Source organism: Pseudorca crassidens, chromosome 12, assembly GCF_039906515.1.
Source record: "Pseudorca crassidens isolate mPseCra1 chromosome 12, mPseCra1.hap1, whole genome shotgun sequence".
NCBI lineage: Eukaryota > Metazoa > Chordata > Mammalia > Artiodactyla > Delphinidae > Pseudorca > Pseudorca crassidens.
The window spans coordinates 67,369,986-67,390,213 of NC_090307.1; the positions used below are offsets into that span (position 1 = coordinate 67,369,986).

At 63.0% G+C, this 20,228-nt stretch overlaps 2 protein-coding genes across 3 annotated transcripts in view; one reads left to right on the top strand and one right to left on the bottom strand.

The window, feature by feature from the left end:
- The window catches only part of RSPH14 (radial spoke head 14 homolog), a 62,219-nt gene that overhangs the window by 23,139 nt on the left and 18,852 nt on the right, over positions 1-20,228 (top strand). The gene's annotated exons all lie outside the window — the stretch shown is intronic.
- The window catches only part of GNAZ (G protein subunit alpha z), a 42,331-nt gene that overhangs the window by 12,030 nt on the left and 10,073 nt on the right, over positions 1-20,228 (bottom strand). For both annotated transcript variants that reach the window (XM_067700110.1, XM_067700111.1), the window contains exon 2: positions 10,516-11,666. In XM_067700110.1, the coding sequence (XP_067556211.1) occupies positions 10,516-11,238 (723 nt within the window). In that variant the 5' untranslated portion in view covers positions 11,239-11,666. The remainder of the gene's footprint in view (positions 1-10,515; positions 11,667-20,228) is intronic.

The window sequence follows — 20,228 nt, forward strand, 5'->3', positions numbered from 1 at the left end:
CCCCGGCGTGCTGCGAGTTCTCAGGAGCCAGACAACCCAGATGGACCAGAGGTGGACACATGATGACCCCGGGGCCACACAGGCAGGTCACTGCCCCACCCCAGCACCAAAACACGCTCATGCCCTGGCTGGGGACTTTGCCCACCTGACCGAGCTGTCCCCTGGCAGTCTGTGTGGCCAGCCAGCCCCTGCACCCCAAACACACATCATTCTTCTGCTCTCTGTTCTCACTGAGACTCAGAATCAATGACCGACAGGATCTCAGAGCCAGAAAGGACCATTCCTGATCCCACAGGCGTCCCGTAGAGCCCCGGGCAGGTGGGACGAGGGCAGTGGGCATCTCGTAACTTTGGATGGGGGGGGGGACTAAGTTAGAATTGACTCCCAGCTTCCCAAGGCCACACTTGGAGCACTTGCTCTGCAAGGGCTGGAGCTCCTGTGACCTGCTCCCAGCTCCCCATGTCATGCCCAGGCCCAGGGAGGAAGGCTGGCAGCCTAGGATGAGGTCCGGGCTCTGGGTCCCACCTCCCCCCACCTCATCCGCCCACCTCCCCCCACCTCCAACCGCTCCTGCTCCCAGGGAGGATGCGTCTTCTAAAGCCCCAGTCCTTCCAGTCCTTTTCAGCTTCAGCTGAAATGAGAACTGTTTTCTATTTGTTTTTGTGTTAAATCTTGCTGGCTTGATCCAAGCCCCCCTGCTGTCAGTCACTGACGGGAAATTAGCAAACAGCATGATGCAAGTGCGCGCAGGCCTGGCCTGGCTTGCAGACCATCACTGCCACCACGGGAGGCAACGGCAGTGCAAACAGCCCTCCTGGGACCAGACTGAGGACCCCCTGGGCCCCAACACCCTTGCCTAACACTGTTCAGCAAGATGGAGCTTCTGCACCCCTGGGCACAGCCCTGGGCCACCCCTCCTGCAGGAAAGGCTGGAGAGCCATGGGCAGCAGGTGGCCAGTTCCTGCAGGGACACGAGAAGCTGGGGACAGGGCGGGGGGGGGGGTGGGTGGGTAGACATCTCAGTGGGGAACCTCTGCTTGTGGCCAATCAAGATGGATTTCAGAAATGCTCATCCTTAGGAAGTAATATTTGGGCCACTGCTGCCCGTTATAACCCTGGCTTCTCCATCAGCAGGGGGTCGGGGCTGGGCAAGGGCAGTCTTCCGGGGTCTCAGCTCCATTGAGAAACTGATCAAAGTGACAGAGCCTCTCTCAGGAAGGATGCCTACACGTGCTGTGCAGCCATACATTCGGGACGCGGTTTAGGGAATTCCGCAGGACCTGGGACCACGGCAGGGCCCTCGAGCCTGGGAACACTGCTCCTACCTGTGGAGCACCTGGCGCTTTATCCTGCCCCAGATGCTGTCAGTGTGGCTGACATACCCCACACCCTGCTAGGTACTCGGTGGCTGACAGCGTTCTCCCGGTGCTCGCCCTGGCCAGCACTGTCCAAGCCTCTCAGCCCCCTTTGCAGGTGAAGCGGGGGGATGAAGAAGCTGGGTGGGGCCCTGCTTCTGGTTCCTAAGTCCTTGTCTTCGCGTCACTGCCTCTTGAGTGGGTCCTCGAAACCTCACCCCCCCCCCCCAGCTGTGACCACCCGTATCACTCCCAGGGCTGGGCCAGCCCATCCCCCCAGACTGGCAGTACGGCAGGAGATACCGGGCCACGGGCTGGGCCAGCCCATCCCCCCAGACTGGCAGTACGGCAGGAGACACCAGGCCACGGGGTCACAGCAGCTGTGCCTGGGGACAGAGCACTGGGCAGGAGCAGGAACAAGGTTCGGGGGAAGGGTGTGCCAGAGGCCGGCTGGTCAGCAGCTCATGGCTGTGGTCTCACTGAATCCAGGCTGGAGTCACATGCAGTGTCTCCATCCATGTCCTCCACAACCATTGGGGACAGTAGGTTTCCCACCCCCATGGGCTCCTTGCTGTCCAGAAGAGACCTCCTGCCCTCCCTGGGCCCCACACCACTGCAGCAGGGGCTGGGATGCCCCGGGAGGAACATGTGCTGTGTCAGGGCTGGTGGTGCCCAATGCCAGGTCCCCTGGTCAGCTGTGCTACAGAAGGCCAGCCTGCTAGGTCTGGGCATCAGAGGAGAGCGTGGTGACAGTTCTGCCCAGCGCCTCCTCTGTCCTGGTTCAGTGTGGTCTCTGGCCTTGGTGACGCCACATCCTGATGCCCCAGGCTGTGCTGGGGGTGGGACTTGGCACCGGGACCTGGCCCAGGTGGCCCAGCTCTCCATGGCCCCCCAAAACCCCTCGGTACTGAGAGGCACTTGCAGCCTGGCTCTGGGAAGCCTGAGCAGGAATGGGGAGTGGGGGGCTGGGTGGTTGTCTCTTGTGAGAAGAACAGGAAATGGCAGGAGGGCACTGTGTTCCCCGCAGGCCTGTGTGATTCCCATAGCCTTCCCAGCCACCAAACCAGGCAGGGTGGCCCAGGCCACAGGGGAGGCCACGGGGCTGACCAGGGTCTAAGCTCCACTGCTGGGCATCCCCCTCCATCGGAGCGCCAGCCCCAGAGTCCCAGGCCCTGCAGGCACCAAGCACAGGCGCCTGGCAGATGTCAGAACTGCATCCTGTCCTTGAGCCATGGATCTGTCGTCTGGCTTTGCAGACAAGGGAGCCACAACTGGACCAGCTTGTCCAGCTGAGGACACACAGGACTGGGGCTGCATGTGGCTGGCCCCCTCTCGCCTCCTGAGGTCCTGTCTTTGGGCAGATGAGGCTGAAAGAGGAGCCGAGGGGGCGTCCCTGGAGCCGGCAGGCAGTAAACAAAGGGCCGGGGTGGGAAGCCGCCCAAGAACTACAGGTTGCCCCAGTCAGCTGTTCCAGACTGTTCTTTCCCCAGCGGCTGGTAGTTGGCTACAGAGCTGGTTTCCTGGAGCCTGAGACACAGGCCCAGAGGCTATGGCTTCTGGGGACCACGGAGCTGTGCCATGTGGCTTGGAGGCTCTGGGCCTCCTCAGCCAGGACGCCGTCAGCCTTCCCAGGGTCACCGAAGGCCCGAGAAGGTGTGTGGGGCTGTGGCCTGGGGCTGGCCTCAGCAGAAACCTCAGGACATGAGGCCCAGGGCCTCTGGGTGACTGTGGTTTTATTCATGAAATTAGAGCAAACACATGAGCTGAGGAGACACCAACTAGGGGTGATGAAGACAGGGTCAGGGTGAGCTGTGGCCCAGGTTCCCGGGCCAGCCTGAGTCGGGTCTCTGGATCTGAGGACATGTGTCCAGTGGGGAGCCACGTGCAGGGAACAGGGCCACCTTCTGCTCTATCTGGGGGGCCCCCCTCAGATGACCATGCTCCCTTCCCTAGCGGACTGTATTCAGATCTACCAAAACACTAGACTGTCAGAGCCAGAGGGGCCTGCGGGGGGGCGGGGGCGGTCCCCGAGTTCCATTAGCACAGAAGCCTTTCTCGGTGTTGTTCAGGCCAGTTGTCTGTGCTGGTTACCGAGGGTCCCCCGTGGTCTCAGCCAGCTCCCTGGAGCCTGTTCTTGCGAAGTGGAGAAGTTGTTTTTCAGTTCTCAGACTATAGAAATCCCTTAAAACAATAATAATCTGCGTCTTAAAAACCTCTCTGGGTTCTGACGTGTGCGTAAGGAGTGGGGCTAATGCGCTCAGGAAATTAACTAACCCGCCGGCCTGGGCGCTGAGTGGGATGCGGGCTGGGGAGGTCCCTCTGCCCTGAAGCTCCTGGTAAGTGCGGGATACAGATGTTCCGCGGGGTGCAGGGACATTGAGAAGAGCAGATCACCTGGCAGAGAGGATGTGCGCAGACATGGGAGCTGCAGAGGCCCCGATGAGCCCTGGCAGCAACGTCTACCCCAGGCGGTGCTGGGAGTGGGGCTTGGCACCCGGGACCTCGCCCAGCTGGCCCAGCTCTCCATGGCCCCCCAAACCCCTCGGTCCTGCCTCTGTGGGCCGCCCCCACAGGCCCCACGACGCAGGCTGGACGCGCAAGGTCGAGCCCAGATTACCATCCCCACCTTCATCCCAATCTGTCCAGGCCCTGCTCCCTTCTCCCCTGCAAGGCGGTCTCTAGGGCAGGAGGCCCCCTGGGGTTCTCTGGACCCAGAGAGCTGCTGCACTGGGGTGCCTCGGGGCCAGCCACAGCCAGCATGGGGCCAGCGGATGTGGGTACTGGGGGAGCCACTCTAGCCTCCAGGGGTTGCTCAATGCGGTCCCCATGTGACCTCAGGGGAGGAAGGGCCACAGTCGCCTCTGTCCCTCACTGCTTCCTGAACAAGCCCCATGGGGCCTGTCCTCAGGCGGGGACCCGGGAGGCCCGGCTGGAGCAGATTCGCACGTGAGTCCAACATGCTGACAGAGACATGGCAGAACCAGCCGGCTCCAGGCTGCTCCCCTGTGCAGAGGCTTGATTCTCGTGAATCTGCCTGGGGAGAGCATGAAGCCATCTGGCAGATGACCATTCGCAAGCAGGACGAACGTGAACAGAAAAGACAGGTGTGGTCACAGGGCCAGAGCAGGGAGGCGCTGGGGGGTCACAGAGGAGGCTGACAGCTCTTTAAAAGGATGCAGTCAGTGAACACTGTCATTCACCGATGAATGAGCCTGACGGGCAGGCCCTTCCAGCCCGGGCCCGGGGGTCACCGGCTGCAGGAGGCTGGTGAATGTTAACATCTGGCTGGGGTGGGGGCCGGCTGTAGAGGCTGCCAACTTCCATGGTGTCATTACTCTCACCTGGCTGATTTTAAGCTACCAACATCATGTCAAACAGCTCACAAACTTCTTAAAAACGGAAAAATTGGCACTTGTGAGCTGGTGCTGGCCAGCCACTGCCCTCCAGTGGATGGGTGTGCTGTGCAGGTGGGGGCCAGCGCTGCCCACAGAGCGCCAATGGCGCCCCCCTCCTCCCTCCCAGGGCTGGTCCGTGACCTGGCAAGAGGCTGACCCCAACCTGCCTATGGGGGAAGGATCGCAGCCTCAGATCTGAGGGACACATGGACACCCCCATGCAGATTCCACCAGGGCATGTGGCAAAAGCTGTCGTGTGGGAGAGGTGGAGCGTGGATGGGGTGGGGGGGCACGTCCCACCTGCTCCTCTGTGTCCAGTGACAGCCTGTGCCTGGGGTGGGGGGGGCGCTCTAGTGACGTGGCAGGAGGTGGCCACCATGGAGGGGCGGGCACACAAGGATCCCAGGGTGAGGAGCGGGGCTGGAGGGAGGCCACACTGAGTGGCAGGTGGCCTGGCTGTCCTTCTGTCCTTCCGTCTGGCTGACCTCTGATGGAGGACCTATTCTGGGCACGAGCTGAGCACAAAGGGAGCAGGAAGCAGGAGCCCTTGGGAATGCCCAGTGTGACAGGGCAGGGAGAACGGAGGAAGTTGCCATAGAGAGGGGCCTCGTGCTCGGCTGCCCTGGGAGCAGGGGAGGGCCAGCTGCGGCTGCTGCCTCTCCACCCACCCTCCCCCTCGCCCACACGAGGCTCAGGGCCCACAGAGGGGAGGACCACATGGCCTCAGCCCCCTTAGGGCTGAGACAAGGGCCAGGCAGTGGAGCGAGGAACCCGGCTAGTGCCAGGGCCGGAGGAGCCCGCACAGAGGTGGGTACTGTTCACAAGCGCCGGCAGCGGCTCTGGGCCACCAACGATCCGGCTGTGAGTGCACACCTGGCCCCCTCGAGCCGCCACATGTCTCCAACACTTGGGAGGGGTAACAGGCCATAGAGAAAAAGGGCTGGGCTGAGCCTGGAGGGGGACGCCAGCGCGGGGAGCGCTCGGGGCCAGCTGAGCCCTGTGCTCGCTGCACCCGGTGTGAGAGGCCGTGGTGGCCCTGCCGGGGGCCTGGCCCTCTAGCTGCCTTTGCCTCCTGGCTCTGGTCCAGGAGGCCTCTGCTGTCCCAGGGGCAGCGTGGTTTGCAGAGGTCAAAGGTGCATGTGGCCCTGGCACATCACGAGACCAGAAGGAGCTGCTGGGGAGACCAGTGCCTGGTGGGGGAGGCTGGTGGCCTCTGGCGGGTCAATGGCACGCTTCTCTGGCTCTGTCCCAAGTCCCCACGGCACGGTTCCTGGAACTATGTCCTCCACCGGGTCGGGAGCAGGAGGCAGAGTGGGGACCTGCTCTGCTGGAGCTCCCTGTGGTCCCGCCACTGAAGGGGTGGGGGCTGCTGGGCCAGTGCCAGCCCTGATGGCCACTCAAGTCCCCCGAATCCTGCTCCCTGCCCCCACCCTGGGACCCATGATGAGTGATATCTGGGCCTCAGTGTCCTCATCTGCAAAGCTGGCTGGTTAAGGGCACTAAAGGGTACGTCAGGTCCCTTCCTAATCTAAGCCGGGTATCATCCACCTCTTGCATCTCCCACCTGTAACCACGTCCTTTGCACAAATGCCACCCCCTCTGTCACCAGCAGGTGACGGTCAGTTTTGCCGCAGACCCAGGCAGCACCATTTCGTGACACAGTGCCGTTCATCGTTACCACTGAAACGTGCTCCCTTTTTGGGCTGAATGACAAAGCACACTACCTGTAGGACAGCCTGGAGCAGCGCCCCTCCTCGGGCACACTGCACACACACGTTAAGGCCTGCGGCTGCACCCAGCAGGGGCACGGCAGGTATACAACAGGCGCACGGCAGGTATACAACAGGCGCACGGCAGGCCTGCTGACAGCTTCACCAGGAAAGGGCAGCGAGCGGGCCGCTGAGGGTGCTCCCGGGAGAACACTGACACCTCACAGCTGCCTCGTCCTCCCCTTCTGAAGGACCCCCCCACCATGCAGAGGCCATGGGCCCATCAGCAGGTGCGCTGGGCTGAGGCTGGGTGGCAGCAGGGTGCTGGGGTCCCACCTGCCAGGTACTGAAGGGGGGGGGCTTCAGGGGCTGCCTTGTGCGGTGGGCGCCCAGGCGGGCCATGGCTGAGTTCCTCATCTTTCTTTACCCTGGGAAGAGGCCACGAGCCAGGCGGAGAAGGAAGTGGCTCCCCAAAGGGCGGGTGGGGCAGGGCAGCCTGCCTTGGCCCCAGGCACCAGGTGTGGCTCGAGGAGGGCCCATGGCTGCGTGAGCTCGGACTGTGACCTGTCCTCCCACCTGTGATGGGGACCCTGGGCATGGCTGCCGCCCCACAGGACCCACCAGGTGACGCGTGACTGGGCTGTGCTCTGGCCTCCTGTGCTGCCTGGACAGCCCCGCATGGGGACAGTGAAGGCCCCCTGGTGTCTGCAGGACTGCAAGGGGGGATGGGCCCTAGGCAGGCCAAGGACCCATTAAATCCTCCTGGGACGAGGGCCCGGAATCGTCACCAAGGCTGAGCACAGCTCCTGGGATCTGCTGGTTGCCATGGTCCACAGACTCCTGGAATCTGCCCCCTGCCCAGGGGCTGCCCTGCACGTGCCGCAGCCCTCCATGCCCTCTGCGCCCAGGGGCCTTGACGTCACCCTTGGGAACGCGCTGACGCGTCACCCTTGGGAACACGCTTGACCAGCGGGCAAGTGGGGGTGGGGCAGGGACTCCTCTACCAGGTGCAGGGAGTGGCAGGGGTGGGGTGGGAGGAAGCCACAGGCACTGAGCGGGGAGGAGCTCCGAGGAGCCGTGTCCGGAGCCTGGCACCAGGCCCCGGGAGCCTCTGGTTTCTCCTGGCCGCCTGGCCTCTGCCAGGGCCCTTGGAAAGGAGAAGACAGGGTGGCAGCCCAGTCCCAGCCCCTCTGCAGTGCTTGCCTCCCCCAAGCACGGAGAGGCGGGCTGGGCTTTCCCCAGGTGGCAGTCAGACCACCTCGTGCGCCGGCGGCGGTAGGACTCATGGCTGGTATTGTCTGTGCTCAGCAGAGTTTGTTCTTCATCGAGACACTGCTGGTAGAGCATGAAAGGTCAGAACCACTTGGAATCCAGTGAATTTCCAGCCTTGCTTGAGTTTCTCATCAAGAATCTCCTTTTCTGGTGAACAACCACCTCCCCAGGCCTGCCGAGTCCAGGTGGTGGGCAGGCAGGGGGCGCGGGCCTGGCCGCTGGCCTCTCCCCTCAGGAAATACTGTGATGGCCCCAGAGCCTAGCTGCTTTCAGGAGGAGGACGTACGGGCCTCACAGAGAAACCTCCGCAGGGGCCGCCCGTCCACCCAGTCATCGACGTGACCCAGCCAGGCGGCTACCTGCTCACACACAACGGGGCCACTGTAATGAGCAACGGTGATGGAGGGGTGTGCGGGCACTGGGCGGGGGTGACGCCTGACATAAGACCTGGAGGACAGGGCAAGCGGGCAAGGGACGAGGGGCAGGGGACAGGGTGGCCACGTGCTAAAGGCTGGAGAGCTCGGAGCACGTGGGAGTGAGCCGAGCCTGCGAGGCCAGAGCAGAGAGGAGAAGGGCTGTGGGCCGCGGCGACAGTGGGCGGAGCTGGGAGGGCCTCAGGCAGAAGCCCTGGCCTGGGGCCCATCTTTGAGGACACTTGGGCCACTTGGGCCGCCAACCCGTCACAGGCTCTGAGCAGGAAGGGCAGCCACATGCCTCCATGAAACACGGGACCCATGCGGGGACCAGGCTCCTTGCCCCCATGACCCGGCACACCTGTGGGTGCAGACACGGCAGGCAGGATGTGCCAGCAGACAGTCTGGGAGCCCACCCAGCACCGAGGGAATTCACCACGCCCGTCCTGGAGATGACAGATGTGGCCCCCAGAGGCCTCCGAGCACAGGCCACCACCAGCCTCAGGACACAGCCGAAAACAGGCAGGCACCCGGAGAGCGAGACGGCTGGAGCCCAGGTGGCTGCAGACCTGCCCAGGCACCCCGCTTCGCCTCAGGGCCTGGTCGGCCCCAAGCCCTCTGCCCACGGTGATGCCTCATCGAGCAGCCTGACCTCGCTCCTCCGCTGCCCAGACCACACGTGGCCCTCAAGTGGGGGCGGGAGGAAGAGGGACAAGACTCTGGGGGACAGTGTTGGGAGCAAGACGGGCTGGCCCACAGGGAGCTGCAGACTGTCCAGGCCCATGCTACTGGGACACGGCTCTGCCTCCTGTCTCCGTGGCCTCCTACAGCTGCTCCCCCTTCTCCACCAGGCTGGGCCTCCGTGCAAACCTGAAGAGTGTCGCATACCCTTCTCTACTCGGAAAGCCAGTCAGGTGCCCAGCACAGTGGCCACCACCTGCAGCCGCCCGCAGAGTTCCTGGGGCTGCAGCCCAAAATTAGGACTCCCTGCTGAACCCAACGAATAAAGCCATCACCTGCCTAAAAAGACCGGGTGTCCCTTCATTGCATCGCCCCGTCGCCTGGTCCCCTCATTTCCCAGCATGAAGGATCCCCCTCAAGAACATCATTACCCCTTCCCCTAGGTCCCTGCCAGCTTGCCACCTCCCCGAGCCCCTGGCACCCCGCCCAACACACTTACAGCTCCTTTGCAGGCTCCCTGTTTGCCCCCATGCCCCCCCACCCTCAGGATCAAAGACCTCTTAAGGGCAGATGCCAGGTCTTTGCTCGGTGCCTGCCTGGCACAGACCCTCTGCTGTGGGGCGGCCCCAGCCACACCCACCCCTATCCGTCTGAGCGGCCTCCACCACCACCACTCCTGGGTGCCCTGGGAGACTGCAGCACCCGTGCCTGGGCCTCCTGCCTCGGTTGGACCTGCAGTGCACTGCCCACCCTCTTCTTGCCAGGGGCCTGGCTCCCACCTGCCGGCAGCTCCCCGCAAGCCTCCACTGGCTCAGCACCGGGTCCAGGTTGTCCCTCAGCACCTCTTGCACTGCACCCACCTCTGGGGTCTCCCTGCCACGTGACTCTGAGCTCCCAGCCCACAAGGTGGTTCTCAGCCTGGGAAGAGGGCCTGAAGGAATTACCACCCCTACCTGACCCCTGGGGATTAAACCTCAGAAAAGGTTCTTAACCCTGTGGCTGACGGACTCTCAGGACCCAGACAGGGTTGCGGCGCCGACGTTCCTGGGACGGAGCACGGTGCCCAGCTGGTGGGAGCCGCTGCATTTACTGAACTGCCACAGGGACCAACAACCGGATGCCCGGCCTGTGCCGTGTCCTGTAGGGCAGCCAGACTCTCTCTTGCCTCCAGGGTCACTCCCTGTGCACCTGGCCGCACTCAACCTCACCTGCGGCGAAGCCCCTCGTGGTGCCAGCTTCCCCTCCCCCACCCCCAGGTGGCCAACACGCTCTGGGAGCCGAGGAGCAGGCCCTGCTCAGCAGAGAGCTGGCCCTCTGCACCCCGAGAGCATCAGGCATGGGGTGTGCGGTCTGCTCGCAGCACCTAGGTGAGGCCACCTGGGCCTGTGAGCACCACGAGGGCAGTGCTGTCTGCAGCCAGTGAGGGTGGCATAGCACAGAGGGTATCCCTGCCCGGTGGAACCCAGGGTGGGGTTAGAGTGGAGCTGGGGACCCCCCAGCTGGGGCGGCCACCGAGAGCTGCCCTCCAGGCAGACGTCCTGACAGCAGGCGCTACCCTGAGGTCCTCGCTGGAGCCGCCCTGGCCCCCCTTGGACAGCAGCCACTCCCCTCCCGCCCTGGACACAGCCAGGATCCCGCCGGCTCCCACGTGGCAGCAACGAGCAGAAGAAGAGCCCAGTCACTCACTCACCGTCTGGTTGTCCTCGTAGAGCTTCAGGTCGTAGCCACTAAGCTCCACGCAGAAGATGATGGCGGTGACGCCCTCAAAGCAGTGGATCCACTTTTTGCGCTCTGACCTCTGCCCGCCCACGTCCACCATCTTGAAGGTGAGCTCCTTGAAGGTGAACTTGTTCTCCACGATGCCCGTGGTCATGTCCCGGGAGCGCAGGATGTCCTCCACGGTGGGCACGTAGTCGGGCGCGGCGATGCGCTCCAGGTCGTTCAGGTAGTAGGCCGCGTTGTCCTCCAGGTGGTACTCGCTGGAGCGGCCGAAGCAGGCCTGCGCCCCGGGGTCGGCCCACAGCCGCCGCATGACACCCAGCAGCTCAGGTGTGATCTCGCCCTTGCTCTCGGCGGGGCCCGTCAGCGCGAACAGCTGCACGGCGTCGTAGGCGCGGTCGGGGTTGTGGAAGTCGATCTTGAGCGCGGCCAGGGCACGGATGATGCGGGTCAGCGAGTCGATGGCGTTGTAGATGATGAGCGGCTTGTACTCCTTGCAGGCCTCCAGGTTGAAGCCGCCGCTGTGGATGATCTTCATCTGCTTCACGATGGTGCTCTTGCCCGAGTTGCTGGTGCCCAGAAGGAGCAGCTTGATCTCGCGGCGCTGCCGCTGGCTCTCCGAACGCAGGTGGCGGTCAATTCGCCGGGACCGCCGTGCTGCCTCTTTCTCCTCTGAGCTTTGCCGACATCCCATGGTCCGGCAGCGGCGGGCCCAGACGTGGAGCACGGGATGGGGCGCCTCTCCCGGTGGCCACCGAGCGGGGGAGCTGAGACTCGAGGCAGGTGCGCCCAGTGGATGGGAGCCGGTGCCCTGGAGCGCTCAGTGTGGGTGGGGGGGCGAGGCCATGCCCCACTGCAGCCCTTGCCCTGGCGCCTCCTCTCTAGCTGGCATGGCTCTTGCGCTGTGGGAGGCGGCTGAGCCCTCCCTCAGGGACACTCCACCTCCCAGGGCCACCGCGGGGCCAGATGCACCGCAGTCATTCCCTGTCCTCCTGACGGTGGGAAGCCGTCTGGTCGCTGGTTGCTGGGGTGATGCTGCCGAGTGTGGCTGGAGGGCTGGCTGCCAGTAAGGATGTCACGGGCTCTCCCTGTGGTCCCCCTGCCTTGGGCATCCGCCTTCACCTGCCAACAAGGGAACAGCATGAGCCTCCTCCCACCGCAGGCTGGGTGGGCAGGGAAGCCCTGGATGGCGGGAAGCGGCCTGGGGAATGATGAATCAGAGCCCCCCCCCCCCAGTGGAGCTCAAACCCCAGCAAAACATGCCTGACCGCCACCCTGCACCCCTCCCGCCGGCCAGCTGGCCTGAAGCTGGCGCTCAAGGAAAGAGTGCCCACAGCTAGGCCAGGACCAGGCCTGAGGGTCTTCAGAGGGGAGAGAGCACAGCGACCCGCCACTCTGCCCTGCCCACCCGGACCCGGCGACCTCACCCTCGCCGAGCCTCAGACCTCCGTCTGGTGGTGGTTAGGACTCCATGTGGTGGTTCCGGACCCTCTCCTGCAGCTGCTGGCGCTGCACCCACATGTTTACCATGGGGTCCCAGACCAGGGTAACTGGGTGCTACCGACTCTTACCACCTCCCGGGAGTGGGGCCACTCCTGCTCTCTCCAGGGCAGGGGCTCTCAAATGGGCAGGGCGGTGGCCAGGTGTGGGCGGCAGGACAGGCCAGAGAGTAATGCAAGGCCATCGGGAAACAGCAAGTCCAGGGCAAGGCAGGGGCGGCCCAGAGGCTACCTGGTCCCAGGCCAAGCCTTTCAGGTCCCCTGCCCCCGCTGGTCAATAAGGAGCAGCTGTGCTCACACCTGGTGCAGGGCCTCAGCACCAGCTCTCTGCCAGCCCCCTGTTGACCCGGAAGTCTGGTCTGCATGCTCCTCCCAGGGCTCCCCCGACCACCTGCAGCAGCTGGGCTGGGTCCTTCCCACCAGGGCATCCCCAGAGCTCAGCCTCTGCCCCTTCCTGGGAGCCCAGGACGGCACCCCTCTCACCCCATCCACACAGCCTCTGTCCCTGCCTGGCTGCCTGCCCCCTGCAGCACCCCCATCTTGCCATGGTCAGCATCCACCCTCTAATGCCCCCGTTCTCCCCACAGCAGGCCCTGGGTGGGAAGGACCCCGAGTCTTGTCCATGTCCCCCTACCTGCCCGTCACTCTCCCAGCCGCCTCCATGCCTGCCAGTCCCCGCCATCCTGCCCTGGAGCTGACCCCGAGCCCGTTCTCTCCCTGGGCTCCCCCTGCCGCTCGGGGGGACCCTGATGCACCCCACTGCTCTCAGGGTGGCGAGTGTCAGCCCAGCTGTGTGGCCGGGCCCATGACCCCCGTCTCAGAGCCTGTCCCTCACTGATCACAGCACACCCAGAGCTGGTCCCCAAGAGGTAAAGTGGCCGGCACAGAGCCTGGTACCCAGCCAGTGCTCCCCCCACCCCCATCACCTGTGAGCGCCCCCCATTCTGCCACCTGGGCCTCCACCCTGTCCTGCCCCGCCCTCCGCGGCAGCACTTGGGCCCGGCACACAGCAGGTGCCCGGTCGGCAAGGGGGGAGGGGTTCAGCCTTGGGGCGCTGAGTGTCTCCTGCTTCGCCGCAGCCCCACAGCCCACGGTGGGGGATGTGTACCAGGAGACGTCTCTGCTGAGAGCAGCGACTAAACGGCTGGTCATTCAGCACAGCCCCAGCAAGGATGGCGATCACGCTTAGAACAGAAGCCCCGAGATGACCCCCCTCCGGGAACGGGGTGGGTGCTCTCGAGCGAGTGTCGTAGGACGATGCATATAGGACACAGGCAGCACACACACCCACAGGCACGTGCCCCCCAACACACACATGCGTGCACGTACTGTGTGAGCAGAGGTCTGCGAAGTTATTTTCCAAGCAGCCATGAGCTCTATGTTGTGAAATTACAAGGGATTTGTGCATTTTACCATGTTTCCTATACTTCCCTCATGAACTGTGTCATAAGAAAGGTTTACAGACAAGAGTCCCGCCAGGGACTTGCCCTGGACCATAAGTATGTGCGACAGGGACCCAGTGGTTGCTCCCTGGTCCCTGCTGATGACCCGGCCCTGCCCTCGGCCGGCAGCCCCGGACATCTGGCTCCAGCCCAGCGTCTGCCCAGGGCCCCCAGTGCCCAGCCTCCTGAAGGCGATGCTGGCTACACTGGGGGAAACGCATGTTGACATTTCCGTTTTTCTCAGTTTTGTGTCTTAAAGTCTCAGGTACAGGCAGGCCCCAAGTGGCCAATTCTCCCTCAGCTGATCAGCGACAGGGACAAAGGTCACCCAGGAGAGCAGGTCCCTCCCGTTGTCTGGGGCCCCCAGAGACAAGCAGGCCCCCAGGCGCTGGGTCTCCCTGTGGTGACCCGTCTCTCGGAACATAGTTTAACCCGGGCAGGTGACACGGCATGGGGTCCAGCGGGCCTGTCCCCTGCCTCCGTGCAGGGCTGCACCTGAACAGACTGAACCGTCGGCCGCGTCCTCGCAAGCGCCGCACACGACCCCCCGCACCCAACCCCATGCAGCCTGGGGAGCCCACCCTCCACCTGGCTCTGGCATGGGACCCCTGCCTGCTCCTCACGGGCCAGCTCAGGCCCTCGTGGCCACCAGCGGGCACCCCACCTCTCCCTACCACGCCCGTCCCTTCTCTGGTCTCTCCCACCAGACTGAGGCCCTTACCAAACACCACATACAAAAATTAACTTAACATGGATCAAAGACCTAATACTGTAAGACTCTTAGGAAAAAGCGTAGGGCAAAAGCTGCCTGACACTGGGCTTGGCACTGATTTCTCGGATAAGACACCAAAGGTACAGGCAACAAAAGAAAAAACAAACTGGATTTCATGAAAATTTTAAACTTTTGTGCACCAAAAGACAGTATCAGCAGGTAAAGAGGCAATCCATGGAATGGAAGAAGACATCTGCAAATTGTATACCTGATAAGGGATTAATATCTAGAATATAGAGACAACTCCTAAAATTCAACAAAAAACCCAACATGATTCAAAACTGGGCGAAGGACTTGAATGGACATGCACAATGAAGATACATGAATGGCCAATAAGAACATGAAAAGATGTTCATCACTAATTACTAGAGAAATGCAAACCAAAACCACACTAAGATACCACCTCACACCTATAAGGATGGCTACTATTGAAAAAATCCCAGAAAACAGTGAATACTGACGAGACATGAAGAAATTGGAACCCTTGCGCACTGTTGGTGGGAAGGTAAAATGCTGCAGCTACTATGGAAAACAGTATGGAGGTTTCTCACAAAAATAAAAACAGAACCACATGATCCAGTAATTCCACCTCTGGGTACCTACCCAAAAGAATTGAAAGCAGGGTCTCAAAGAAATTTTTGTACACCCATGTTCATAACAGTATTATCCACAACAGCTAAGAAGCAGAAGCAACTCGTGTCCACTGACAGACAAATGGACAAACAAAATGTGATAAAAATATATACGGGAATGTTATTCAGCCTTAAAAAGGAAGGAAATTCTGACACCTGCCACAACATGGATGAGCCTTGGGGACATTATGCTCAGTGAAACAGGCCCGGCACAAAAGGACAAATACCGCAGGATTCTAATTACGTAAGGTCCTTAGAGCAGTCAGGTTCGTAGGGACAGAAAGTAGATGGTGCCAGGGGCTGGGGAGCTGTTGCTTAATAGGGTCAGAGTCTCAGTTTGGGAAGATGAAAAGGTTCTGGAGATGATGGTGGTCACGGTTGCACAACGACGTGAATGTACTTAACGCCACTAAACTGTACCATTTAAAAATGGTTAAAATGGTAAATTTTGTTATTTGTATTTTAACACACCCATGAGAAAAGTGGGGCTGGCCATGTGGTCCTTGACCAGTGCAGCCACAGGGCAACGGAGGAGTATATGGGAATCGTGGCTGGGGGCAACTGTGCGTGTCGGGCCAAGTCTGGGAGCCAACTGCCACCTATGGGGTGGTGGAGCCTGGGGCTGTGCGCGGACACAGGGAGGGGGGTCTGTGAGCAGGGGGACCTTGGGACAGCCCCACCCCCTCGGAGGCTCCTGCCAGTTCGATCTCTTTGGGTCTGACTGGGCTTTCCTGGACCCCTGAGGACGTCCCCAGTCAGCCCTGAGGCACAGGGCCAAGGGCAGGACAACCACATCATTCCCTGGCCAGTAACTGTTCATGAGTCCCCAGGTCCCGACACCCAGGATGCCCCACCACAGTGCTGTTGGGTCTGGCTGGAAATCACTGAGGAGTGGGGGAGGGAGGGGAACTCGTGGTGGGGGGGCAGGGGTGCCATGGCGTGACCGGGGAACCGAAGGAAGGCAGGGTGGCTGGACCGAGACAGACGAGAGAGGCACAGGGAGGGAGGAGGGGGCGGGCCGGCCAGAGGAGCCCCCAGCGCGGGTGCACATCCGTGTTGTGGTCGCATGCCTGTAGATCCGTGCCTGTGTCCGTGTGCAGGACGGCACACGTGTGCACACACTGGTGTACGTAGTGCCTGCGTGCAGGTCCATGTACGTGTGTGTAGGGAGGTGCACATGCACATCTGTGCCGCTGCACATGGCATGTGGGGAACAGGCATGCACGTGGAGGAGTCAGGGCTCTGTCACTCAGTTACTTACTGGGCCAGCCGGCGGTGATGGAGGGGGGCCACTGCTGAAGACCCTTGACGGAGAAGGGTGGGCATCAGACCAAATGTAGCAAGTGAGCAGTGGTGAGGGAGGGGCCCAGTTCCAGAGAGTGGGGTGGGGTGGGGGAGGGGGCGATGCAGGCTGCACAGGTTGTGGGGCCGGCGTCTGGGAAGGAGGTGGTGAGGAAAATGGGACTGCGGGTGCAAAGGCCCTGAGATGGGGACGTGCCTGGCATCAGAGGGACAGCAGGGATGCTGGAGGCTGGCGCCGAGAGTGAGGGGCCGGCCTCTTCCCTGAGTCAGGCGTGAACAGCAACCCTGGACCGGGAAGGCTCTGCACGCAGCAGTCCAGGGGACGGGGCTGTGGTTGGGTTCAGGGCGCCCCAGGGTCTGGCCCCAGGGCGGGAGGGGGGCTGTTCTTCGAGAGGGGACGCTGGGGAGAAGCGGCAGGTGCACCCCTGGCAGGCTCGGTCTACACATGTGGACCCACGGGGGCCCCCCAGCAGCTGTGGGGAGAAACTGGGTCCTTCGAGGGTCTTGACAAGCTCCATCACAGCCCCTCATAGGCTTCCCGGACTCACTGACCTGCCTACCTGTGGACCCCAAGGCTGCAAGGGCAGGACCCCAAACCCAGAGCCCACTCAGCAGCCCTGTGGCTGAAACCTGCTCTCCTTCCTGTGGTCTCAGGCACATACTTCCCTTCAAAACCTCCCTGCCCTGCCCCCGACCCCCAACCCCGGACCCCGGCTCACCGCCTGGCAGGCCCACTTGCCCTCCTGTCACACTGCCCTTCCCCAGACACAGCCCTCTCAAGTCTCATGTCACGGAATCTGGTGACGGCCTGGAGCCATGGGTGGGGACACGCTGCTGCCACCTCTCTGGGGCCTTTGCGTATCTGGCGCCCTGTACCCTGGACGCTCCCCCATGGCCTGTCCCAGAGCTCCAACCACGTGACACCCGGGTCCGCTGTCACCCTCTTCGCAGCTGTGTCAGGAGCTGGGGCGGAGCAAGGCTGTGGAACGCCAGCCCCTGACCTGGCTCCCAGCAGCTCCTCCTGCCCCCACCCCCGACGCAGGAAGGGAGCCCAGGGTCAAGGTCACCTAAGGTGTTGCACCCAAGCCAGGCTAAGCCAGAGGGTCTCCAAGGACAGATTGCTTATCGGCTTACTGGCCTGAGAAGGCCTGGACCCGGCGGGTGGGGCACCCTCCTCACAGGTCCTCGCTCCCTCTGAGAGAGACGGGCCCAGCCCCTCCCTCTCCAGACCCCCTATCCGCCCCAAGGAAAGCCTGCTCCACGCTGAGCCCTGGGCCACTAGATCAGGGTGTGCTTGAGAGGGGGCGTTTGAGGCCCAAGCAGAGGTCACTCAGGTGGGCCAGCCGTGCGGGGCACGGGGGGAGGATCCCAGGGCAGAGGGCAGTCCAGGTCACAGGGCCAGCAAGGCCGAGTGAGACCACCCACCTGACACCCCGGCCAGCGAGTCCCCAGCGCCAGAGCGGGGACCAGGGCTGTCTGAGGTCCTGGGCCTTTTCACCCCCAGAGCCTGCCCCTTGCCCCCGCGGAGCTAGGTGGGGCTGTGACTCAGCACCGCTGTCCCCCTCCACCTGCAGCTGCTCCTGGGCCCCTGCAGCCTTCTGTCGAGGCCTGGGGGGGGCCTGCCTGAGTCCCAACGCCCATGTCCTGTCCACACGCCTCTGTCACTGGCCTCCTGGGCCTGAACCACCCAAGTCGTTTCCATCTTCTGGAAGAGTGGGTCCCTCTCCCCGCCCTCCAGAACTGCCATCCCCGCGTCAGCTCCCTCCCTGTGGCCGTTACCGCTGACCCATGTGCTCCCCGCTTAAGAAGGACCCGTTTCCCACTGCCGGTGCGCAGCCGGTGAGCTGGAGCCCAGAGTTCCGCTTTGGGTGGACATTTGAGTCCGAGTGACGGGTCCCTGTGCGCCTCTCGTTGGGTCTTCTCGAGCCTGGCCTAGACCCGCCCGTGGCGCCCAACAGGCCCGTGTCCTTTGCTTGCGTGCTTCTGACCACTCCCCGCCCCTCTGCTCCCCGCCCCCACCAGCCTGAACTCAAGCTGCGGCCCCACGACAGGCCTTTTACCTCTAGGCGCAACAGCCCCTGCCCGGCCAGCCCGGGCCCGCAGACCCCATGGGGCAGTTTGCATGTGCCCTCGGACTCAGGGCAGCTGAGGGCTGGGCCTCAGGGAGGGGCCTCCTCGGGAGAGCTGGGCACCAGGGGGCCAGGGAGAGGGCTTGGCTGCACCCTTGGCCACTGGGGCCCCGACCTCTGTCCCGAGAGTACAGCTCCCTGCCTCAGCTTTGCGGGGTGTCCAGAGCTGGGCACGGCACCCCAGTTGTGGAAACTGAGGTTTGGGGAGGGGGGCAACTTCCTCAGGGCTGCCTTTGGGGGCCTGCAGGGCTCGGGCCCGTGGGTCCTCCAACACCCAGGACCCGCCGGCACCCACAGCACCACTGGTCACCTGTTCTGTTATTTACCCCGTGGTTTTCTTTAAACTGACTTGCATTTTCGCTTAGGCATCTGTGCTTTAAAACTGGCCTCGTGTTCCTGCTTTGAACGGAAAGCCCAAGTCATAGCTCAGACAGTAGGAACCCAGAACAGAAGTGGGGTCGCAGCTGCCAGCCAGGGTGTTGCCAGGGAGGCTGTGGCCCCGCTCCTCCTGAACACGGGATCAAGGTGGGTGGGGGGAGGGTCCAAACTGGTATTTTCCCCTTGAAGGAAAAGGACAGAAAGAATAAAGGCTGCCTTCTGGGGGAGGGTGGTGGGGCTGCTGCTCACAGCTGTGGCCTCAGGCCACCTCCATGGTTTTGGTGGCCACCCGGCCCCTGGGATGCAGAAAAGTATACCCGGGCCTGACCCCCTCCCCACTGGGACCCCTGGGCGGTGGCATCAGCGCTGCACCCCACGGCCTCACTCAGGACAGACACTGTCTCTCGTCTCAGAAAAGTGCTCCACCCCTGATCCGCTAGTTCCATCCCATCAGGGCCCCCCCGGCCCTCCCAGTAGGCCATCAGTCGACCCTGGGCCCTGTCTGATCATCACGGTACCCTCGGGGGACCGAGCCTGTGTGTCAGGCTCTGCTCTGCGCTCGGGGACATGGGGTGAGTCTGGGCACCGAGGGGCTTGTGTTCTGGTGGGGGGACTGGTGAAGAGCAGCGCCGTGGAGAAGGGGAGAAGGTGTGTGTGGCGGGCGGCCAACTAGCGGGATTGGGGTAGGTCCGAGGAGGTGACGCTGGAGGAGACAGACAACAAGAAGCCACCAGTCATGCAGGGGAGGGGAGGGGGCTAGGGTGGGGACAGCTGGGGTGACACTGACCAAGGGCTCGGCTGGGCAGTGGGGGAGCCTGCCTGGCCTGGGCCCAGCTCAGGGCAGGTCCATCCCAGGAGCGTCCCTCTCACAGTTCCCTAGGGAGCGGCTCAGAGATGGCTGCCCTGGCAGGGACCCCCCACCCCCCCAGGGGCCAGAGGGCAGAAACTGTCCCCCCGGAGACCCCTGTTCTCCCAGGGAGCTGCCACTGGTGGCAGGAGGCAGGCACGGGTTGCATCACCAGCCTGGATCCAGGCATCAGGGAGGATACTGGCAAGAGGCTTCCCTGGAAAGGTCTGCAAAGCAAGCGCAGGCCACGCCTCCCTCATACCCTATAGCTCGTGGGCCTGGCAGACATCACACACGGCAGAATCCAAACGCTCTGATGGTTTCTGATACAACAACAGGTACTTTTGGACTAAAAAGCCACACCTTTCCCTCCGAGGAGATGACCCCTGCTTACCTTGATGCCAGTAACATTGGAAGGGGACAGGGACAGGCCGCCCTCCCGGATGCTGCCCTCTGGGCAAAGCCGGCCTCCCTGGTTGCGTCTCCTACCCCCACACCCACAGCGCCCTGCCCACCCCGCCACCCAGCTGAGAACGTCCCCCCGGAGGCCAGCGAGAGCCTCCCTCCTGAGCGACCCCGGCCACTGCAGCACCGGCTGGACTTATCACCCGCCCAGAGTGACCTTGAGCCCAGTGTCTGGCGCCCCTGCTGGGCAGTGGAACCGGACCTCACCCAGGACGGCC